The sequence below is a fragment of the Apteryx mantelli genome, chromosome 17, assembly GCF_036417845.1.
Source record: "Apteryx mantelli isolate bAptMan1 chromosome 17, bAptMan1.hap1, whole genome shotgun sequence".
Taxonomy (NCBI): domain Eukaryota; kingdom Metazoa; phylum Chordata; class Aves; order Apterygiformes; family Apterygidae; genus Apteryx; species Apteryx mantelli.
The window spans coordinates 7,743,273-7,759,709 of NC_089994.1; the positions used below are offsets into that span (position 1 = coordinate 7,743,273).

Below are 16,437 nucleotides of genomic sequence, written 5' to 3' on the forward strand. Positions count from 1 at the left end.
TTAAACCAGCACCTTCTCTCACTTTATCCGCATCCATTTTGCTTATAAAAGGAATTCTTAAAGTTAAATGAAACGAACTTAACCGCTCCAGTGTCCTCCAATGTTCTAAGTATGTTTAACATAAGAAGCTAGCAGGGATCCTCCTGATCCCACTGGTTAGGAGCTGCCAGAGTCAGCACAGAGCAGCTGAGACTGGCTCATGTGGCAGGTGTGTGGTTCAGTAACTGCGGCTGGTGTGTTGGGAAGGGGTGATCGTTTGGGGAGAGGGAATCAGAAAGCGGAGACACAGGACAGATTAAAGGGAAATCCTAGTAGCTGTCAAGCCGTGAAAAGAAGATTAGGTCTTTTATGGTAGTAGCAATTTGGTTTGTTTGTTTTGTTTTTCTGAGGTCTGTTGGTGGAGGGAGCGTGGCAGCTAAAGAAGCTGATGCATCATGATACCAAGGCCTTTGCACTTCACAGCGAGTGAAAAAGAACCGAGTTTGTACGTGTCTGTACAGAACTTCAACGGAAAGGTGATTACTGGGAAAGGTGGAGGTTCATGGCAATAGTCTTTCAGCCCCCATGTGTGGAGTGCTACTCATGCACGTATTGAACATATGCATGTTGCCTGCATTTTTACCTTTTGAATGACTTAACCGTTTTTCGAGTGCAGTGCATGACATGGAGTGATACAGTGAATGATTAAAAACCTAGTGAAAGTAACTGCAAACATTCAGCTGAATGTTTGCATATGAAAAGACAATAAAGCTTTGTAGCACAAGACTGAAATTCTAGAAAGCAATTTACTGGATATAGTATTAGAGCTTTCAGGCTTGTTATGAAAAATGTGGGACCTTTCAAGCTTTTTCTGATTACAATTAGTTATTAAAGACTACATTTATTAGCAAGACCAATGGACAACTCCTATACTGAGAGCCCATAAAGTCACTTTTAAATTGAATAAAAGATAATGGCATTAGCAAATTATCAATCTCTGATCTTAAGTATAAAAATAAAGTTTGGAAAATGGTGGAGGAGAGAGGGAAGATTATTTCTAGATAGCTGAGGGTCTCTTGTTCCGTGATTCACACAATCCAAATGATGTGACAAGCTTTAGTTCTGGTGAAGTTTTGTGCAGGGAAAAATATGAAGAGATTTCCTCCAATGAAATATCCCAGCAAGGCATACCTAATTTGCAAGAGAGAGACTGGATCTACTGATAGTTGAAAATTTGGAAGTGAATTTAAGCCAGAACAAAATCCTTTATCATCCAAGACTAAACTCATTTGTAGTACTAATTCATGCGCAAAATGAGCTGAAGTTAATGTATATTTTTTTGTTATGCCTGTCTAGCTATTGATTAATCTGTCAAGCTGCAGATCCATGCTTACTTAATTACTCTTTCTGGCCCCACATCTACTGCATTCCTTCTTGCACACTGACCTGGTTTCAGCAGAAAGGCTGAAGGCTGCTCTCCCTAGCCTAAACACACCACCGCATCCTGTATCATTGGTACTCTGCTCTGTGCCAGCGTAGAGAAACAAGTCTGCCAGGGAACTAAAGGTCCCATTTTGATTCCCTGTGCAGTTTAGAAAGGAGTTAGGCATCCAGCAGCTTAAACAAGGATGATTTTGGGGAAAGCATGTCATGGAATACTCCTTTACTTAAGAATTTTCAGACCAACAAGATAAAAGCCTCTAAGTAGGCTTTCCAGGGTTAAGGAGCTACTAAGTACCCAGGGAGGACAAGAAGGTAGAATCACAGTTCTTCACTCAGACAACTGAAGTTTGCTTAAATTCTGTTAGAGGCACCAAACAATGCATCTACCCTGTGCAAAGTAGTGCTGTATGCAGTTACCTAAGCTAGCTGCAACTGGGCTAACGCATTTTGAGGGCAAAGCAAAACATCATACAGAAAATGCTAGTTTAGATCTTGAAACCAAGAACTAGTTAGCCATTGTACAATACCACACTTGTATGTTAAACGTTTCTGGTTGCAGAGCTGGGTTTTGTGGTGTGTATGTCTTTTTGGACTGGACCCAAAGTAATTTCATATCAAAAATGGAACATGGACAACTTCCTTCAAATTCAGTTTGGGGGTGGAAAAAAAAATTCTTTGGGTTAGAGAAGGAGCAACTGTGGTAACGGCTCAGCTGTCTGAAATGCACCTGCTGAAGCTCTTGCATGCAGCAGGATTGTAAGGCTGTCAGAGCTTCTGAATTTCAAAAGAGAAGTAGAATGAGACCGGGCGTAGGCTGCAGCTGTAATCTGTGCTTGGTAGCATGTACGTCCTCTCCCATGAGTCACACTTCAGAGAGCACTCTGGATTTCGTTTAGCCTCTTGGGGTTTTTTTGCTCTGGGTTGTGGTCTAATACATCTTCCACTCCTCATCTCCCCTTCTGTGGATAAAATCATGTTTAACTTGAGTTGCTAAGATGGAACCTAGGAAATCCACAGTTCCCTTCTGGTACCATTTGTATGATTAATTTTATAAGTGGCCCAAGAGTGGAAATCTCTCTTTACCTTACCTACCAAATTCATCACTGATAATAGTCCTGCCTCTCTCATATGGTGAAATTCACCCCCTTCTAGGCATTTTCTTTCCTTCTTTCTCTTGTTGTGTTACAAACACCATTTCTTTCCAATTCTATGTCTTGCTGTGAGGCCTCATGAGGTTTGCTGAGTTTTCTTTATGCCCTTCCCTAGGTTAGACCATCATAAGGATTATTGGCTTTATTCTTTCACAGTTCTGCTTTTCTCTCCTACTCCTTTTCATTTTGACCAGCTCTGTGATGTTCTACCTGTATCATGATGCTCTTTCCTATCATCTTCCTATGAGCTACTGTCTCTGAACTCCTTTTATGCCGTTCTTTTCTCTTCACATAAGTCTCCTATGCTCCTTTTCTGTGACTTCACCAAGGTTTCCTTGATTTGGTCTCTGTGAAACATTACTTGTTTTCTTTTGCTTAGTTCCCAGCTTTAACTATCACATTGCCAATCCATCCCTGCCACGCTCTCACAAACACTCACTCAACCTTTCTGTGACTTCAGTGTTGATCACTACTGAAACTGATTTTCATGTTTTGCTTTCCTCCTTCCAAAGCTTTTTTGCTCTTTCTTTCATTACAAGGTCCATCTTGCCAACTGCCAATCCTAATTTGCTTGCAGGAATGGCTTTTCTCCAACAAAACCATTTTGGCAGAAATCTGATGAACCAGCTGACTTCTTCCACCATGGATTTATTTCCCCCCCCCCCCCCGAGTGATTGGATTCCATATGTGCAAGCCTATCTTTACAGCTTCTGAACGACTCCTCAGCCCCTTCCTACCAGCCATCTTCCCTCTCTGCACAGCTTTTGTTGATTTCTTCCAACATGGCATAGTATGACGTGCCCATACTCTCTTCTCAGCTTGCCTCTCCTTCTTCTGTCTCTAGTCCTTTCCTGTTCTTTTCATGGATACAGAAGTTTATTGGCTTCTGTCTTCATATACACTCTCAATTTACCCTAAGTCTTATCCCAGCTTCTCTGTCTTTTTTCTCTCATTCTTTGTCTTAATCTTTGCCTCTCCTCCTTTCTCTTAATATTCCAGCAGAACTGTGATGACTTATTTCTGTATAGTGTCTCAAAGGTACTGTCTTATCCACCATCACAGATAAAACTTGTGTTGTTTCTATGGTCCCACTTACTGAGACACCTCTTCCTTGCCTGTTGATTGGACTATATTTGCTATCTTTGAATCTTCATTGGCTGCCTTTCCCTATCACATTAGACAAACTTCTTGTCTTCAGGACACTATTATCTGTACCTGGTCTCTCACATTCTTACTACTGAGATTCTGATTTTGACCTATGATTAGCTCATATCTGTCACTGGAACAGTCTAAAACAAGCATGTTTTTGCTTTTTGTACATGGCCTTTCATGCACCATGAGAGAAACATCCTTTTACAAGGCTATATTGTTACCCTGTATCAAATCTCTCTTTTAAACTTGCTTTTGCTGTGTTAACTACCAAAGTTTCCTTATGTTTTCATAAGGTATTGAGTGTAATAATGTTGGGTGAGCAATAGCAAATTTGCCACTCTATTCATGACCAAACTTAATGTGTATTAGCTTTTTTATGTAGTGGAGTAACCTCTAAGTTCTCCAAGATCCCTGAACCAGCAATCCTTTTCTTTTTGTGGTTATATTGGAGACTTGGTATGTGAGTCTTAGTTCATGAATGGCTCACCTAAGAACTACAGTAACACATGATAAATACTAAAAAGCAACCCTAATGAAGCCATAACCTACACTACTGTCATCACCTGAGGTGCTTACAGAGCACTGATGCTGGCACTGCCTGGGTACTGCTCGTTTGTTGCTTTGTTCCAATTTTTTTAGATTAATCTGATGTTTGTACATCCCTAAAGCAGCTGCTATGTGTCGTTTCTCTTCTCCTTTGTCTAGCAGCCAGGCTTTTCTGCACACTGGTCAGAGATCCATGGTAATATTCTTGTAATATTTCATTCTTTATGGAAGCCTGAAGGTCAGGTCTAAAATGACAGCTGAAGGTGATTCTGGTCTTAGTTAAATTGCTATGAAGCACAAGCAACTCCACATGCAGTCACTGACACTACTCTAGATTTTCCTCAGCACAACTCAGAACAGAACTCTGGGTTTTTTTTCTTCTGTTCAAGAAGCTGTTGGTATTATGTACTGGTTGTGTTGATGTTTTTTTTCCTCACTGTTTCACACTAGTTTGTGGTTGTCTAGAGTTGCTAAAATGGGTCATGACTTAAATGCCTACGAAGTGATGAGAGTGTTTAGGTATTAATGCTGTAGATGTTTGATGTTTCGCACTTCTTGAATTAAGCGGGGTGTGTGTAGTTAAAAGAACAGTAACTAATAGGTTCTTGTATTCTAATGTGGTCTTGATCTTAGATGAGCTGGTGCAAACTTCAGCCCTGTTAACTAAAAAGCACAACTTAGCTTTATAAAAGCAGGGGTTGAATACTTGATTTATAAGGAATACTTGATAAGCTCTTTTGCTTCCTTAAATCTTGGATCAAATCTGCATGCTAAATTTTGACTGGATGATATATTTAGCTAGTGGATACCACTGACTAGCATAACTTGTATTTTGATACTGCCTGAAGTATGTTGGATGCTTCCCAAATAATAGGGGAAGGTGTGATATTTAACCCTATGGATATATAATTGATTACAATATCTCACTGCAGAAAACCTATCACTTATGTCTAGATTATACACAGATAGGTCTGTGATTACAAATAATTGTAGCAAGTCATTTTTATCTGTGTTTTCCAGTATTTTCTTGTAAAACTTCCTTCTACTATGTATCCCTGGGTGGTAATTGTGATAGCTGAGCCTAGGTTTAATCCACAGATCTGAGTATTTCTATAAAAAACACAGTGAGAATCAGCAGAGGAGAACCTAATGGTTTGCCAGCCATCTTTCTGGAAAGTTTGCTGGAAGCAGTTGCCAACTGGTCTAGTCAGTCAGTGCTAGTGATAACGGGGAGCTTGCACCACAGCACTAGTTTTGGTCAATGCCCATCCCCTGCCCTGGACATATGGTTTCTGAACTGAAGTGTATCATTGTCCTAATACCTTCCTTGGTAAACTTGATTATTCCCCAGTATGTGCACGTACCTGCTTGTGTGTACAATTTAGGTCAGTTTTTAATTGCCTGATTTGACTTTCCTTTAAAAATTCCTTTCCTTATTCAGCAGCTTCTGTTATTCAGTATTGGTTTTGTGTGTGGTCCTGGTCTTAACATGCATTGTATTTTAGCTAGACTGTGCTATGAATATTAACTTCACTGGCTTTGCTATTATTCTCATTATGATGCATATTACACAAACATTAATTCATCTTTTCAATGCCTTGGGAGGTAGAAGGGAGATGAGGCCCCATTTTTAGATAGACATCAAGCAAGACTGTGTGGATTTTTTTTCTTTGTAAGGCTACAGAGCATCACATAGTATTTGAATATGTAAAACATAGCTACCATTGATGCCAATTATATATATAACTTGGTATTTTTTCTGGTCACAGATAGGATCTCAAGTTGGGTATCTAAGAAATGAAAACAACAAGCAGTGATCATCTTTGAAAAGATGGGCTTAAGCCAGTTAATTAACATCACAAACAACCACCATGACAAAGAGGGGTAGAATTCAGTAGTCCAGCCCAACATTCAGCTGCTCTAATCATGACACCATCGCTTCTTTCTTCAGTCATCTGACTAATAGAACACACGTTTTTTAACTGCTGTAACAAACAAGCCACAAAAGACAACAGCTTCCTTTGCTATGCCCTCTTGTTTGATTATTAGATCAGATCCATCCTGTGTTTTGGATGAGATTATAGTGTATGAATATGTAATTAAAATCTTTGCTCTAATTTGTATATATGACTTGTGTACTTGAACATTCATCCTTAATGTCCTTCTAAGATGTCTTAAATTTCCCAACAGATTTTTTTAAAACAAACTGTACAGCTCATCTGCAAAGTTGAAACTCTTGCATTCAATGATAAGAGTGAACAACACCAATAACCAATAGGTTATTATCGTATGTGTGGAAAGATGGAGGGAATGCCAGTGAAGTCCACAAATACTTGCAGGCAGAAAATGAATGATCAGGCTCAGTAACTTTGCATTATGCTCCTGGCTTTGGAGAGAAGGGTGTTCTAGTGGACACAGATTGCAAATTTTCATTAGTATAAAATCTTTTCTTTCCCATGTCGTCTTTCCTTGTCTTAGCTAGAGATGCCAGGCCAGTTATTGCTACCTATCAAGTCCTTTATTGAAAATGAATCGTTCTCTACTTCAGCTAAAACTAAAAATTTTCAAGTCTCTAAGTCAAAATTCCTGTTTTGTGAGAATGGCAGGGGGCACATCCATACCATAAAGCTTCTCATCTGTTGAATTTCATGTCCTGGCTCAAAGTGTGGATGCATAACATAATTTTAGAGAAAAAATTTCCAATTTCTTTCAGTGTGGAAAAACAGTTCATTTTTCCCAAGTGCTGTGTTTAGAAATGCACTAGCCATTTGGACTGAAAACTTTCCCCAAACATTTATTTAGAGGTAGGTATGTGATGCAGATATTTTCAATGAAAATGGTTTCCCAGGGCTTTAAGCAACTGAAAACAGCAACATGAATAAGACTGTACTTCTGTTTGTTGCAGTTGACTGACAATCAACTCTGTGTATGAAAGGCTTCATTAAGAGAAAATCATACAATCTTGTTTTGTAATTTTTTTTTCTTTGTAAGCTTTTAATTCTTCTCCTTCTTTCAGATTTAAGTGGCTGTCTAAGGAGAATGTTAGTAGGATGCCTGTGGCCATTGTTTTAATAACAATTTCACATAAGTTATTTAACTATTTATTATATGGTGATTAGAGTCCACTTACTACAGAATAAAATTATTTCATCCTTGCATTTATATGCATGACTGTTTGGGCCTCTCTTTCTGGTCGCTCTTCTGAACTGACTTCCCCATTCCTTATTAGCCTTGTTTCCTCTCAAAGCTGTGTCTGCCTAGTAGAGCTCTTTTCTTCCTCAGTAAACCATCTTGGGGATTTCCTGATGCATATCATATTCCCCCATGTCTTTTCTCTTTCCATTAATAGTGCAAGATGTGATTGAAAGTAAAACCTGTGAAAATGAGGTTTTGCTAAAGTGCCATATTTAAATTGCTGGAATCCTCTGTGGACATGTACGGTCACTGGAAACTCTGATTACATTGGTTTAGCTTACCACTTGCAAGTCTTAGGTGTGTGCTGTTACTTTTTGCTAGATTTGCTTGTATTTGTTTTGCTTCTACTTGGGTAAGCACTCAAATAGGCAGTTCTGCTACTTTTAAATTTTCGGTGCAGCATCCCATTTAAACCAGTCCAACTTCTGAGTATAGATAAGCAAGGAGAAAGAAGCAGTCAGAACCAGTAAGTTGGGAAAAGTGCAGCTTAGGTAAGTTTTTCTCTGGTAGTATATATTCTGTAATACTGGAAACTGCATCAAGTAACTGAGATTGCTGGCAACCATATCTAAAATTGCTGTGAAAAGTTTTGCCCCAACTCTTTGAAATTCACTTCACTTTCTTAAATTATGTTCTACTGGGAAAAATTATATGCAGGACCTGGCTTATTGGAATGGTTTTAGTGTAGAGAACTGAGTAAGATTTGGCTCCAAAAGCTCAGTGTGTGAGGAGGGTTAAGCTAAGCTAAATATGAGACTAATAGTAGCACTTGCATTTGGGACAGAATATAGTGGTGTGTCTACAGCGCCAACTGAACTTCCTGCTGCTAGCAGCGTCCTGCGTGCACCATCTCTATATCCACTGTGAAAGCAACCCTCACTGGTCTTATCCTCAGCTCAGGAGCCAGCTCCTCCCAATAAAATCTTTGGAGAGGGAGCATCTTCCAGGGCAGATTCTGTAACTCTGCTTTCCCTAGTGAAGTGCCAGTTGTTCCTGCAGCATGAGAATCCTCGGTGCCTCTTTCCTTTGGGAAGCTGGCAGGGTGGGGTGGGTTTGCTTGTTTTCCCCTCAGTTAGCTGGAAACATGTGGAGACAAGGGCTTAAGGGTCTATTACTCCAAAGACACAGATGAGCTGGGGAAGGACTGAAGTGCCTGGGTGGGGGCAATGAGTAGTGCTAGACAGGAAAGCAACAAGAATGACTGGTTTTATTGGCTATAAAAGTGTGGGTAGAAGAGTGTGCTAGTGCCAAACAGCCTGCCCAGTTAAATGGCCTTCAACAGATTTATATAATGCATCAGTGCAGAATTTTGTTCAAGTATCCTTCCCTCTCCAAAAATGAACTTTTTGGCATTACTTTTTTGATAATGGAAGTAGACCCCTGTTAACATAGGATTTGGGGCATGTTAATTATTTTGTGGGAAGAACTAGCCATTTTAGTCATGACAAGGTAGCTCATATCTATCATCAGGCTTCATCTATTAAAAAAAAAAGACATTTTCTTAACATTCTGAGCAGCTTCAGTTATGAGTGGAAGGCAGATACGTTAGTTTAGATGCACGTATACGATATAATGTGGTCGCTCAAAGACTAAGATTTTTGAGCAAAGTTTAGAGAGAAAAGTACATAGTGAAAGGAAGTGATAGGGCCTTCTATTAAAGTAACTGAAAAGATTTTTTTTTTTCCGAATAGAAAATTATAGCCATTAGATACTTGCCTTTTTAATATGAAATGTGTTCTAAAAAATAGAAGACAATCTAGACTGCTTTATTTTCCTACATTTAAAAAGTAGTGATTAGATGGTAAAAAGGTGATAACACAAGCTGAATTTCAGAATGGACTTGATTAGCACATACATGTCATCCTAGCTACTTCGGTGCTGGTAAACTTAAATTCATAAATTCTAGAGGAAAACTCCTCCCCGCCCCCAAATAAAATCTGAATGCGGAGGAGGAAGGGTCAGCACCAGAACTTGCAGGGCTCTGAAACATTTCTGCACAAAAGTGTGTAAATGTCAGAAGGAAATCAGACAGCCAGTATGTACAGATTGAGAACGTAGGTAAGTTTATGTAGTCACCCAAGCTGTTCTACACTCCAGTCTGGATATAAACACTTCGGGTCTTAAATTAAAACACGTGATCTCCCACAAATAGCAAATCATATTCATTAAAGGATTGAGCTCATCAGTCACATTCACATGTTCTGCTCTAAATGAGCTCCTCTTTGCAGCTTTTTTACTTTATTTTTATTTTTTACTTTTTTTGTCATATGTAATGATGGATGTGGAAATGCTTTTCATAGTGTATGTGGGAAAACTTATTTAAATCAAATTTTCTTATTGTAGTAAACTATCCTTAAATGGTATCATTACTACTCTACTTTACAAAACGATAATATAATCACCTCATTGTATTTCTACTTGAAACAGTGGTATCCAAATATCTTAGGTATATATACAATAGGAATGACTAGATGCCAAGAAAATGGAAATTCAGTACTGTAAAACTCATTTGCAAAAACATAGTGTTTATGTACTTATGGTCCTTTCCACAATATGGAGGTGCTACTCATCCTTTTCTGTGGTAAACGTATTAATGAATGGCAAGCAGGATAGCTGATATGTAACACAACGTGGGGTTTGTGACACATCTGAATGTCCCTGTTGTAGAAATGCACAACAAGAAATACTCCATAGAATGTACAAGCTGTCTAAAAATAATCGCTCTCCTTGAAAATGACTTTCTACCAAACTGTTTGTCATATGTTATTGGCCTCAGCAATTGCCTATGATTTTAAAAAAGATCTGCTCATTTTATATGGGCATAAAATCTCGAGATTTATCATAATTACTGATGTTTTTGGAAGGAATATGTATTCTCTTGCTTCTTGCAAACGTAGGGGGGAGAAGAGAGATGGTTCCGTATGTGCTTCTAGCAAATCTTTCATCTTTGGTCACTGAGATGTGTAGAAAACGCCACAAAGGCTTGGACCAGTGGTCTGGTCAATAATGTGAAAATGAAACCTCTGAGGATGAGAACTTAAAGCAAAACTGGTTTAAAATGTTCTGAACATGTCAGAATAAGCATAATTAATTAATGGAGCTAACTCTAATTTTGGTATAATAAGAATTTGGCCCAATACTTACTACAGTCATTTCACTCTCTCTGTATGGCCAGAAAGTCACTCATTAAGAAACATAGTTTCCTCCACTCTTAGTTGTCATCTCCTATGGCCCTTGGAAAAAGCTAATTATGTGAAGTATAGCTCCTCACTTTGTTGGAGGGTTTTCCTGTCCATATCTTTGATGCAGTAGAATAAGGTTATATTAATTACCATTCTATTAATATGTATGCTATTATTTTAATTTTCTGTTGATTGATCTGTTCTTCATGCATTCATAATATGTTAATGTCCTTCTGAAGTGCAAAGGGAAGTGAGATAAATACAGCCGTTAAGACTCTTTTTAGGGTTTTAAGCAAGGTAATAGCAATACATAGTGCATTTAGAAGAAAGGACTCAGACCGCTAAAAGTTTAAGGTACCTGCAATGCTTAAATTACAAGCCTGCCCATGTACTTCAGTCTATACAGGCTGAGAAGATAGGTAAGCACTCTGAACCGTCATGAAGTCACTTCATGTACTGACTGCATAATTAGTTTAAAACAACTGGGCATAACATTGACATGGTTCACTTTTGAAATTGGTTACTGTAAGAAGCCTGTTCTAGTATAATTAATTTCATGCAGGCAGATTTTGGATGGATTTACAGGCAGGTGTTAGAGCACAGAGATGGAAAGAAAGGCAGCGAGAAGGCAGATTTAAATAGCAACAAGAAAGAAGTGAAGTTGAAATACTATACTGGAGATTTTCAGAGCAGAGTAAAAGCTGCTGTTCTGAAAATGTGTATGTTAAAGGATTGACAGGAATGAGTGGGACACTGAAGCACCTCTTATTCAGTGCACCGCGTATACTGTTTTTCTGAATGTTCAGCTTTTTTGTAGTCAGAGTTTTAGGTGTGGAAGTCTCTAACCATAGAAGATGAATAGATTATTGCTGCAAACTATTACGATATGATGCTCTCTTCTGTACAGCAGTACCAATCCTGACCTATATTGACTCATCCTGGTAGTCATGAGTTTTATCCATGTCTACATTGGTTCAACTATATATCTCCCTCAAGCAGGGTTAGAGTTAGGAAGGGATTTAAAGATAAATATAGAATCAGTAAAAGTATTTAAGGGTGAATGATAGCAAGCTCAACTGTTCTGGGCTAACATCAGAGGAAACTTCAGGAAATAAAACTGTCATCTGTTGACTCTGTCCAGTCTTGAATATACCTTTCCTCTGATGTTAAGAGATCACCCTTGATTGTTATAACTGTTTGTCCTTTTGTATGCCCATACTTCACATTCCTAGATACCTTCACATATACCTATTGGAACCTGTGCTGGAAAGGGCTGTATTGCTCTGCCAGAGCCTGCCCAATGCCAGGGTGCTGTTATGTAACCGTAGGCTCCAGAGATGTGTACCAGTAGGGACCCCAGATCCCAAAGCAGCCATGCAGACTCTACGTTTCCACCTGTCAGCCCATCATGAATTAGAAGAGATCTGTAAGTTACTTTTGATGTGTTGAGAGAGAAAGCTATGCAGAAGCTAAGATTAGGATAGCCTGCTGTGACAAAGATTTAATATATAAATAGCACAAGAATAGCAATATCTGTCACTAAACAGAGGCGCTGAGATCATTACATATGGTTCCACCACCTGACTGAGGAACAAAATCCTAGATATAGCAGTTATTCTCCCCAACCCTGGAATAAGTGTTCTAAGAAAGATGGTTCTTCATATAAATGTAAGATGTTAAGAAATTAAAAAGCTGAACTTTATTTTAATCATACAATCCTTCGTCAGTACTGCAGCTGATGTAATTATCCTCACCTATATCTGTGAATCCCCCTGAGTCTTTCTGCTGTGCTGTATCTCAAATTGTTTAAATACTAGCCAAAACTATTATTTGCTGTAATTTCCCTCTGCTACAGTGACACCTACTGGGAGGGTAAAGCAGGATATCACTGATAATGACTTTTGGCAAGATAAAAAAAAACAAGAGTTGACATTCTCAGCAATGAAGCCGTATCCTAGAAAAGATGTACTAATAAATGTATATGTACTAATAATATACATGTTACACATATTAAAATAGAAATCATGTAAACACAAGCTCGTATTTTTCAACCAGCCTAGTGTGGTCAGAGTAGGAATGAGATCCCTGTCCTGTGGTATATCAATATAAGTGAATCTTGCCCCATGATTTAGGTGATGTGAGGAGAAGGAAAAAGAGGTATTGTTAAATCCAGCATTCCCTTCTCAAATACTTAAGTAGAGATGACTATTTTTTAGTGCTGAAATAACTCTTGTCCACTAACTATTTTGCAGCTATGCTGCAGAAAGAGAAAGCAAAGTACATGCGGTTACAAGTAGTTGTAGTACAATTTCTTTTCTCACTAAACCTAGAGATTCAAAATCTATCTTGGATCCTTCTGTCCTTCTCCTGCTAGTGTGGAATTGTTCCCTTCAGTGTGTATTTTAGTGCTTTGTCCTGTCTACATTGAAATGCTAGTAAGTTCATGCAGGAAAAACTTCCAAATACACGTAGGGCACGTTTGAAAATGGAAATTAGGAGGCTTAGTCTTATGTAAATGTAATGAAAAATATATTCCTTTAGTAAGTTTTGACACCCTCCCCCCCCTTAAGTCTACCTCTGAGGTTATGTCACTGGCGTATAGATTAGCTGGTGAAAATTCTCACTGAAGGCCCTTCTGACCCAATGAAGCAGGTGTTAGAATAGGTGCCAGAGTGGGCCTGCAGACAATCAGTGACATGCGCTGTGACCATCGTATGATGAGGAACTGGAAGCAGTGAAATCTGTGATAAGTAGTGACTTCTAGTTCCCACTGAGCTCAGAGCTTGGTGGGAGCAGCAAGCCCCTCATGAAAGAGGCAAGCTATCACCAATCAGTTAACAGTAATGGTTTTCCCCTCTGCAAGGGGTAACTGCTTCCTGTTGTTGCCTTCTGTAGAGCTCCAACTAGTATACTTAACCCCTAATTTAGGAAAGAATTATTACTCTAACTGAGAAGTTGTTAGCCCTTTCTTCGGATGGCATTTCTTGTGCGTTTTGTTTAAAACAGTTGCCTTGCGGTCACCATTCACCATCTCTGCATCTCAGAATTTCTGTATTAAAAGTGGAAGAAAGGAGGCTTAATAGCGATAGCTTTGCTATGAAAAGAAGCTTACTAAAGTTTTTTATACTAGTATATCACTTTATTCATTAAGCAAGTAGTATGTTCCACAGTACTGTTCTCCAAGGGGAAGAAAGGTATGTTGCTGTTTTCTGCAAAGATCAGCAACTGTCCCTTTATATAAACCCTTTCAGAAAAAACATGAAAAAAACTTAATCCCCTCCTTTTGCTTCATTATTTAGTTACTTAAATGTTCAGTGCAAGCAAAATGGTTGGGAAAAGATGAAAGAAAATGCAGGAGGACATGTATCTGAGTACCAGATATTGATATAAATAGACTGGGAAAAGTAGTTGTGAGTCTGTCTCATTTTCTACTTCAGGAAAACCAGTCAGAACAGGACTGTGCAGGAAAAGCACTGCCATAAGCTCTTGCTGAGGGAGTAATTGGGACACAGCTCAGCACTGTTTGTTTTCATGTAGATTTAGATAATAAAACACAGAAGGCTGGAAAGAAAAGGGGATTTGATTTACTATTGTTCAGAAACCACATTTTCTTAGGTTTGCAAGCTTCAGCTGTCCCTAAGTTTTTGTGGGGTTATTAGATTTTTGCTTTTCTTTACATATTTTTCCATCTGTATTTTCTGTTTGGGATAATAAAAGGTTCAGAAGTCTAGAAGAAGAGGAAAAAGTGAGTGGTGTGCAGCAAGAAAACAAAGTCTCATTTCATTCATTTCTTTTCTCGTTGTTTGGCAGGTGGAAAGCGCAGATTTACAGAGCTGAACTGGATCAGCTGAAGAAGTGGGGGAAGAGACAAAACAAGTACAGCACCATTGAAAAGATCTTCAGCTCTCTCTAGCAGCATCACCACAGCAACCAGAAAATACAATTAAAAGACAAGGGCTAAAGCAGAGAAGGTGAAAGTGCGGCTCCTTACCTTTGGACAGAAGGCAGCAAAATAATTATGCAGACCAGAAGAGAATATTTGATCGATTTAGCCAAACTGTGGGAAAGGGAAGTGTCCTTTCATTAACAGGAATGTGCCACTGTTTACGCACTGTAAAGGGGAGTGCCATGAGATCTACTGAAGAGACTATTTCTGTGGTTGCATATCTACATGTTTTTGCTCCCCTGCTGGGACTGAATTAGGTGGTACAGGCCTCTTGGACCATCAGGTATTGGATAAGGATTTCTTTCTGTACAAGGTGTACCTGGCACGAGGACTGAAAGACACTGCAGGTCCTTTTCAGAGATACAAAGAAACTGAGAGCATCTCCAGTCTTTCCCTTCTGTAACAGCCTGCTATACCATGGGATGTAGGCAAAGCTCTGAGGAGAAAGAGGCAGCGCGGCGGTCCCGTAGGATCGACCGCCACCTGCGCTCTGAAAGTCAGCGGCAGCGAAGAGAGATTAAGCTCCTTCTCCTGGGTACCAGCAATTCTGGGAAGAGTACTATTGTAAAGCAGATGAAAATCATTCATAGTGGTGGCTTTAACCTGGAGGCTTGCAAGGAATACAAACCTCTGATTATCTATAATGCAATTGACTCCCTCACGCGTATCATTCGGGCTCTAGCCACCCTAAAGATAGAGTTTCACAATCCTGACAGAGCGTATGATGCTGTGCAGCTTTTTGCCCTGACAGGCCCAGCTGAAAGCAAAGGTGAGATTACCCCTGAGCTTCTGGGAGTCATGAAACGGCTCTGGGCAGACCCCGGGGTGCAGGAGTGCTTCTGCCGCTCCAATGAGTACCACCTAGAGGATAACGCTGCATACTACTTAAATGACCTAGAAAGGATTGCAGCACTGGACTACATCCCTACAGTGGAAGATATTCTGCGCTCTCGGGACATGACCACAGGGATTGTAGAAAATAAGTTTACCTTCAAAGAGCTGACTTTCAAAATGGTGGATGTGGGTGGGCAGAGATCTGAGCGCAAAAAATGGATCCACTGTTTCGAGGGGGTTACAGCAATAATTTTCTGCGTGGAGCTGAGTGGATATGACTTGAAGCTATATGAAGATAACCAAACAGTGAGTGCATCTTCCTTTCTCTTCCCACCCGCCCTTCCTCCTGCCCCCGGTGTTTGTCCTTTTGTCTCTAAGGTAGGAATGCCCGAGGACCCAGCCCTGCTTCTGGGCCCTCGGGAAATGTGAAAAGTCCGCCCCAAATGTCATTTCCTCCTCCCCCCTGCCTTTGTCTGTAGTAAAAAGCCAGAAGCTACAGTTCCTTTCTTTGTGCAGTTTTCCCCACTGGATAGAGGTGTTTTGTTTTTTTTTTTTTTCCCATCCTTCCCATGTTATTGTTGGGAAATGGAGGAGTTCCTCAAATGACATGACAGTAGAAAGGGGTTTTTATGCTTTTTGTTGAATACTCAGGCTTATCTGGCTAAGTGTGACTCCAAACATCACTTGGGCAGGGGCATGGGTGGTTGGGAGTAGACATCCTGGTGTAAGGGAATGGTTAATGCAGACATCATGTTTTGGAAGTCCTGGGAAATCTTAAATCTAAAACAGTAACAAGTAACATTTGAGAAATGAGAAAATATTGGTTGAAATCAAATTTTTTCCCCATGATTTTCAAGCAGAATTTGGGATATTTTGAAATTAGTTTTTTTTAAAAAATCAAATGTTCTTTAATTTAAAGTTTCCATACCAATTAAAGTTTAAAGACTGTTATATAGCTACTTTGCCTTGTCCAATGAATAACTACTTCTGTTTTAATTCTCTTTAATGC

General features: G+C 39.4%; 2 protein-coding genes across 2 annotated transcripts in view; one reads left to right on the forward strand and one right to left on the reverse strand.

Annotated features, from left to right (window-relative positions):
- The window catches only part of RSPH14 (radial spoke head 14 homolog), a 114,138-nt gene that overhangs the window by 30,031 nt on the left and 67,670 nt on the right, over positions 1–16,437 (reverse strand). The gene's annotated exons all lie outside the window — the stretch shown is intronic.
- GNAZ (G protein subunit alpha z) overlaps positions 14,913–16,437 on the forward strand; it is a 55,129-nt gene continuing 53,604 nt past the window's right edge. The window contains exon 1 of the mRNA XM_013944864.2: positions 14,913–15,734. Within this exon, the coding sequence (XP_013800318.1) occupies positions 15,012–15,734 (723 nt within the window). The 5' untranslated portion in view covers positions 14,913–15,011. The remainder of the gene's footprint in view (positions 15,735–16,437) is intronic.